The 7,417-nt window shown below is 43.3% G+C and overlaps 1 protein-coding gene across 6 annotated transcripts; it reads right to left on the bottom strand.

The window, feature by feature from the left end:
• Positions 1-326: 326 nt before the first annotated feature.
• On the bottom strand, positions 327-7,385 carry tspan14 (tetraspanin 14). 6 transcript variants are annotated; one of them, XR_014877452.1, is made up of 9 exons: positions 7,243-7,385; positions 5,556-5,689; positions 4,942-4,992; positions 4,131-4,277; positions 3,874-4,044; positions 3,632-3,757; positions 3,473-3,563; positions 3,214-3,327; positions 327-1,158 (listed from the first exon to the last, which is right to left on the bottom strand). XR_014877452.1 is itself a non-coding variant. In XM_085181925.1 (9 exons), the coding sequence occupies exons 2-9, from the start codon at positions 5,634-5,636 to the stop codon at positions 1,093-1,095; spliced, it is 804 nt and encodes a 267-aa protein (XP_085038051.1). In that variant the 5' UTR covers positions 5,637-5,689; positions 7,243-7,384; the 3' UTR covers positions 327-1,092. The 6 variants fall into 6 exon arrangements, 5 of the variants coding, with proteins under 5 accessions (XP_085038051.1, XP_085038054.1, XP_085038053.1 ...); XM_085181925.1 differs by having other exon boundaries at positions 3,516-3,563; positions 7,243-7,384; XM_085181928.1 differs by having other exon boundaries at positions 3,516-3,563; positions 5,556-5,636; positions 7,243-7,362.
• Between the last annotated feature and the right edge of the window lie 32 nt (positions 7,386-7,417).

Below are 7,417 nucleotides of genomic sequence, written 5' to 3'. Positions count from 1 at the left end.
AAACACCTGCAGATTACTTCTCTCCTCTGAGCTTTGGCAGATTTTACTTTATGAGTCAGAGTATCAGTCACTTGGTTCAGGTGCAGCAGGAGGGGAGGGTCAGAGTCTGTTACCATGGCAACTGACTCAGAGTTGGCTTTAATGGTCTTTCTGGAACAGAAAACCAGTTTTCCTCATCTCGGGGTTAACAAACTCAGATTTTATTGGTTTTACTTTAAGGAACCAGTCAGTCACAGATATGTTGTAACTTCCTGTCTTACAGATTCATCCAATTGGTGACCTTTTACTCAATTAGCCGGGGTTTTTTTTTTTTTTTTTTTAATCAAATCAAATCAATCAGTTTTGTCTTGTGGAAACTTGGCAATCAATAACTGATCAGGACAAAATAAACACAAAACAAATTTTTATTCTTGCAAATACAAAAAGGTAAAAATTCACTTTATTAGACACTACTTCAGAATAAATGCCTTTAAAACAGGTAACAAAAGTAGGAAGTTTCAACAATAAAAGTCCTGAAATCTTTATTTCAACAAAACTTTATGTATTCAAAGCTTGTTAACAGCAGTCCAGTGTTACTAACGGTTGACTTAATCACACGATCACCTTTACAGGAACAGTTTGAATTTAAGGCTTCTTCTTTTGTGGTACTACCCAGGTTTGTCTTCAGCCTTCTGTGTTGACATCACATTTGATGTCACAGACCGGAAGTTATTTATTCAGAAAATTATCAGCTGATTGATGGAGGTTAAGTACTGGTGATCCTCGGACCACCCGCAGAGAACCTGAACTCTGTTCTAGGAAGCACTAAGCGGTAAAGTCGGTAGGTCAAAGGTCACATTGGTTTCTAAACATTCATCGAAGCAGCCTAGGGTGGAACTTCGTCACATGACCCCGAACAAGCAAAACAAAAAACAAAACACACAAACAGAAAGTGGCTTCCATGCTGTTGTACGTTCCCAGTTTACAACAGAATGCCTTGTTTCAGTTACAACGGCAATGACATCAGAGGAGGAAGAGGAAGAAGAAGGCACATCTGAAGAAAGTTGGTCCTGTAACACCTGGTGTAAGCTCCCCGCCCTCCCCTTGCAGGCTTCAGTAGCTGAATTTAACCTTATCGATGTCAGCGATCAGGTTCCTGGCCAGGTAGATCCCCACCATCTGCTCAGAGACACATCAGCAGGTAAGTACTCAGGCAGACAGGTACACAGATAGCACTACTTCAAAGTACCACCAGAGTTCAGATGAGCTGATGAAAGCGCAAGTTGTGCAGGTGAGTTTATAACAGATTATAAACACAGGTGTTGTAAAGAAATACACCTGATGAGGAGTGAATCTAACAGAGTGAGCAGGTGAGAGCAGAGACGGCTGAGTGGACTGTGGGATCGTTTAGTTGTGACAGCAGAGGTGGGCTCAGGTCATTACAAACACCTAACACACACACCTGACAGCTGGAACCACTGGAGAAGCCACATTTCCACCTGTTCTTCTTCTTCTTTATCTAAATACCTGCAGGTAGAATCGCACTCACCTGACCACAACTTTCTAAAGTCCAAAAGTCCTGAGTTAACTGAGAGAACAATTTCAGCTTTTAGACCAACACGAGCTTGATCTTTAAAAAGTTCTAAAGAGAAACAGCTGGAGGAACATTTAACAGATAATCAGGATAATTTTCAGCAGGTGGGTCACATGATCGGGTATATAAAGAGCATATTAGAGAGGCAGAGCTTGACCACTGTGAAAACTACACCTCACTGTGAACATCTAATCATCTACAGAACATGACTTCATCAAAATACCCTGGAGGCCTCCCTGGAGGGATGAGGCTGATGACTGATCCTCAGGCAGCACTGCGTTAAAAACCGACAAATTCTGTGATGGAAACCAGTCACCCTGCACATCTGGAAAGGCTCCATCAGTGCAGAAAGGTACAAACTGGTTCTAGAGCCACATCTGCTCCATCCAGATGTGTTCTTCAGGAAGGCCTTCATGTCCGATCAGGACCATGCTAAACTGCATGCACGGCTCTGCAGAAGAAGAGTTCGGCTGCTGAACCTGCCCGACTGCAGTCCAGAGCTTTTATACCAACAACAGGACGAAGCAGAGCCAGAGAGACTGCTCAGCTCACAGACCATCACAGACACAGGAAACATGGACCTGACTTTACCAAATAAATTCTTTACAGATTCAAGACGAGCTCAGGTATTGTTGAAATGGTGAAATGATTTTCTCAGTTTGATGGTTTTCTGTTCTTTTGTGAATAAAATAGGAGTTTATGAGGGTTGGGTTGCTCTGTCAGACACCTGAACCACACATATGTGGATATCCCTGAAGACCAACACAGAGAGACTGAGGAGGAGCTTCTTCCCGCAGGCGATACAGTCTCTCAATCACACCACCAAACAGTACTGACCCACACATATAGTTCTTACACACACACTGGACATTCTGGACATTGTTTTCACTTCATCACTTAAACCACTTTAAGCATATTTGCACTGCACAAGACACTAAATAATGTGGATTGCACAACACTGGACATTATATTCCTCATTTCCAGTTAATTCTTGTACAGCTGCTGTTATTGTGTGTATGTATATATATATTTATATTTATATTTCTTCATACATTCTTATATATTTATATACTGTGTATTGTGTATTTTGTTGTACAGTTATTTTATTTTCAACTTTAATTTATATATTTTATCTTATTCTTTCCCAGTTAAATTTACCCTTCATTCTAATTTGTGTTGTACAGTTATCTCATTCTTAACTTAATTTTTATATTTTATTTTATTCCTTCCTGGTTAAATTTACCCTTTTTAATTTTCATATTTATTTCCTATCTTATTCATAGCCTTTTCTTTTTTTTTCTTTAGGTCAAGAGCAGTTGTCTAAGCATTTCACTGCATATCGTACTGTGTATGACTGTGTATGTGACAAATAAAAATTTGAATTTGAATTTGAATTTGATATTCGCACAAACAGCAATTTGTGTTTTGGGGCCCTTTGGATCTCGCCAATCTACCTGAAAGCCATCTGTGACGCTTCAGAACGTCGAGAACAACAGCCAGGTGAATGAATCGCCTGCTGCAAACCTCCAAAAGCTGTGAAAGTTGTTCAGGAAGCCTCCAGCAGTGGGAACTTATCAGGTCAAAGTTCTGACGCTGATAAAACCCTGAGCCTTCTCACAGAGTAAAAGATGTTTGCTTACCTGCAGCAGGGAGATGACTACGAAGACGATGGCCACCGTGTACAGGTTTCTCGGCAACCAGTCCTCCAACGCCGCAATGCAGCCTTTGGTGTAGATATGCTTACTCCACTCTGACTGCACAGGAACCCGAGAACATCAGAGAACGTTAAGCTGTGAGGTTCTCAATGGAACATGCAACTTATTTATACAAGTCTATTCCTCTGTCAGCAGCTGGGATGCCACTGTGATGTCACATCAGCCTCATGTTATATCTGCTCACCTGTCCAGCAGGTGTTATATGACACCACAGGAAGTGACCTCACCTGGTTGCGCCTCACGTCATAGCCACACTGAGTGTTCATCACCAAGTCCTGAAACAGACGGCAGGTTAACGGCTTGATTGCCTGCACCGATCAGAACTGATTATTGATCAACTCACAGCAGGATCTTGGATGCAGCAGGAGAACGGAACGCCGCACTTCTCTCTGCTACGGTTATTCTCGTCGCAGCTGAAGTACACGTTCTGGTTCCAGTCCTGCGGGGTCTGAGCGCCACAGCAGGCGTTCTGCGTGAGAATAGTTCCAAAGGTAAGAGCCCAAAGAACTAAAGGCTGAAAGTTCCTCTTTAAAGAAATAGTTCTTAAGGTTTTTTCCCCGGTACTAAAGGGAACAGATGTTTTACCATCCTCTGCACTGAGTCGATGAGGTTTTGCAGGTCGATGTCGTCTCTGTACCCCTTGATGTTTGCCAGGAAGAACTCGTTGATCCACGCTCTGACCTGACTTTGGAAAACCACCACCAGCACTGCCGCCGTCAGCTCCAGGAAGAAGATCAAGCCAATCACACCTGAGAACTGATCACAAGAACCACACAGAACATTTCAACATTGAAAATCTGATGCACAGCAGGAAGTTTCCAGCTTAAAATGTGTTCACGTACAAACTTCAGCAGACAGATGTTTTCCCTCAGCGCTCCCACGCAGCCAGCAAACCCCAGGACGAAGGTGATGCCACCAACTGCCAGAACCAACCAAACTGGGTCAAACCCGTGCACCCGGGTTACCTGGGTTAGGTCCATCAGCACTCCCTGTGAACCAGCAGAGAAAGCCTCATGCAGTCTCACAGCAAAGTGGCTTCAGCTGACTGCGGTGAAATCGTTTTTTGTTTTTTTTTTCCAAACTACGAATCAAATTTGGTGCTCTGGCCGAGTTTTGGTCACAGCAGGAAAATGTTTATGAACATGGCTGTTTTGGAGACATGGCTACTGAATTTGTGGAACATAAACATCTAAATCAGGGCCTCGAGGGCCGGTGTCCCGCAGGTTTTAGACATCACCTTCAGTCAACGCACCTGAATCAAATGACGAGTTCATTACCAGGGTTTTGGAGAACTTCAAGACATGTTGAGGAGGTCATTTAGCCATTTGAATCAGCAGACACGTCTAAACCTGCAGGTCACTGAGCCTTGAGGCCTGGAGTTCCCCACCCCTGATCTAGATGGATTCACCTGTTATCACAGGATTGGTCGGCGTGGAAACAGGCAAAACCAACAACCCGACAGCTAAAAGTCAAAGCCGTTGATCAGCAGTTCTTCTTATTTGTCATGCCTGAAAGCTTGCAGTTTGAGAAAACAAATAATTTCAGTAGAAACAGCCTAGACTTAAAGTTTTCATGTGTTGATGACTCATCACGAGACTTACACTTGTTCTCAGCAAGACAAAGACTGAGACCACACCCCTCAGCGTCACTCACCTTCTCACTCCATGCCCAGAAACCTGCTGCAATGAAGGCGATGCCAGCCAGCTGCAACACAGACACACCAGCAATTAAACAGAGCCACGGAAACAAGACTCAACTGACCAACGTTTAGACCGATCCCACCCTGCTGAATTAATTCCAGATGTTTTACATGTGACCACACAGTGTCTGATTGGTTGGTCTGCTGCAGTCAGCCAAACTCATATAAACATGTCACAGACAGGAAGTGTTGGACAGACTGAACCTCACACAATCTCATCTGTTAACCCCACACTTCCTCTAAACAGGAAGCGAGTGACCTCACTTCCTGTCACCCACGAGCAGACAGGAAACAGAGAGTGTCTAGTTTAGCTCAGTGAAAATCTGTACAGGAAACAGCACAGACACAGGAAATCTCTTTAGCTCTGTTCTCTCGTTATTGTTCTGTTCTGGTGTGTGCAGAACCTCTGCTGTATCTGCATGCTGCCAGCAGGGGGCGATGGTCTCCCATGCTCATGTACCTTCTACTACTTCATTTTTTTTTTTTTATCTTTTTGTCGTGGAAAACAAACGGCATCATGCCATTGAGGTCAGAGAAGAGCAACAGGTGATAGGTGTGTGAAACTCACCCAGAAGATAATGTTGTAGCTGAACATCAGGTATTTGTAGCAGCAGTTGATCTCAGCATGGTCATAGCGATAGTAATACATCTGAGAAAGAATCCACACACGTATAACCAAACAGGAAGTGATGCGCTGAGGTTCTGAGAAAACAGGAAACAGAGTCTGTCGTAGTTTACTCAAACAGAAGACAGTTTCATGTAAGGAGCTCACTGCAGATGCGACATGTGACTGTCAGGTAAACACACCTCAGGTGTACCTACATGAGGTGATGGTTACAGCAAAGAATTTAACATCATCAGTCAGAGCGCCACACTGACCCACGCACAGGTGTGCCATCACTGCTATTCACCTGGTCCAGGCTGTGTGGACAGCTGACAGTCAGGTGACGAGTTTGCAGATGTAAGTGGTTAAGGTCAGGGGTCAGAGATATTTTGGCTTAACAGGAAGTTAGATGCTTTCAGAATAAAGGTTTACAACAGTATCAAGATTCTTTATTTGTCACATGCATAGTTATACGAGTACAACACGCAGTGAAATCAATACCAGTGTCACACACAGCTCCCACCAACTAACAGCTGAAGTCGACACAGTTCATCACACTGAACAACACTTTAAGAGGAAGTTCAGATGTCAGTAAAGCTTCCGTTTCAACAACACTGAAGTATTAAACAGTTATCACAAACGTTAACTTGGTCGGCGTACATGTTAGCATTAGCTGTTTAACTGTTAGCAGTGACCCCATAATCACATTGGCCATCTGTTACCATTAACGTAGCAGTTAGCAGACTTATCGCAGCTGAACGGGTCGTGGATGCAATATCGATCCGTGTCAGAGCAGAGCAACGAGGACAGAGCAGCCAATCAGACGCTTTCAGGCCTGACGAGCAGAGCCAAGAGAGCAGAGCGAGGCTGTAGGCGGACGTGGACTTTTCTATTTTAACATCGTTTATTAAAATATGTTTGTAGCAGCTGTAAGGTCAGTTTTAAAATGCTCGCAGTCATCAGTTCAATCGTTCACAGTGAGCGCTCTGTTATACATCTTCTTTATTCAGCATAAATAACGGCGCTCTACATCCATACTTAACCCTTGCCCATAATGCTCTTCTTCTACAATAAATAAATGATTCGGATGTGTTACGTATTGTGTTGTTTGTAAACATTTTAACTTAACCTTAAATACTTCTTGTGTTTAATCTAACGAATAAATTGGAGCTTTTTTTGAGAAACTACGTCTTCGTCGTTACTTGTGTTTCACAGGGCGGGCTGAAGACAGCAGATGTGACCCTCCAATCGGTCTGATTGGATTCGGGTTAAAGTTTATTGATCAGGTCTTTTCACACTGCACTGCTAGGGGTTTTATTGATCACAGTCCAATCACATTGAAGTTTAATAAACTGGCAAACTATTCCCTGTCTGGTCTTATTGATCAGTGATGAGTTCCGGTGATGAGTAATTGATCAGTTCAGCTCAGGCTGACCTGTAATTCCTAATTAATCGATTATCTACCCACGTCAATCAGCAGAGCATCGATTATTGCCCACCATTCGTCAGTTTGCCATCATGTTATTGACTGGTCTATTAATCAGTTTTGTTATCGACAAACAGGAAGTTCCTGATGCTAAATGTTAGCACGGAAAAGCTAAGGGAGAGACACAACGTATAAAAGAGGAAGCGAGCTCCTCCCGAAACTCACCTCCGATTACTGACCAATAGATCCTACTCCCGCTCCGATCTCTAATCGATAATTTTTAAACTTTGAGTTGAGAGCCGAACTTCCTTTTCTTCCGCTGTTAACGCACTTCCTCTTCTTCTGTGGTGCAACAGGGGACAGAGTGAATCAGTGACACCTGCTGGAGGAGAAGAGAACT

Source organism: Neolamprologus multifasciatus, chromosome 13 (genome assembly GCF_963576455.1).
Source record: "Neolamprologus multifasciatus chromosome 13, fNeoMul1.2, whole genome shotgun sequence".
Taxonomy (NCBI): domain Eukaryota; kingdom Metazoa; phylum Chordata; class Actinopteri; order Cichliformes; family Cichlidae; genus Neolamprologus; species Neolamprologus multifasciatus.
The sequence above is the reverse complement of the archived record's forward strand: the minus strand, read 5'-3'. Positions and strand labels throughout refer to the sequence as shown.

What these genes read in the sequence shown, in the direction of transcription:
- tspan14 (XM_085181925.1), bottom strand. Translation starts at nt 5,636, where the DNA reads ATGTATTACTATCGCTATGACCATGCTGAGATCAACTGCTGCTACAAA. An exon ending in GCTACAACATTATCTTCTGG is followed by an intron (nt 4,993 to 5,555) that starts GTGAGTTTCACA and finishes TCTGTGTTGCAG; the next exon opens with CTGGCTGGCATCGCCTTCAT. An exon ending in ACATCTGTCTGCTGAAGTTT is followed by an intron (nt 4,045 to 4,130) that starts GTACGTGAACAC and finishes TCTTGTGATCAG; the next exon opens with TTCTCAGGTGTGATTGGCTT.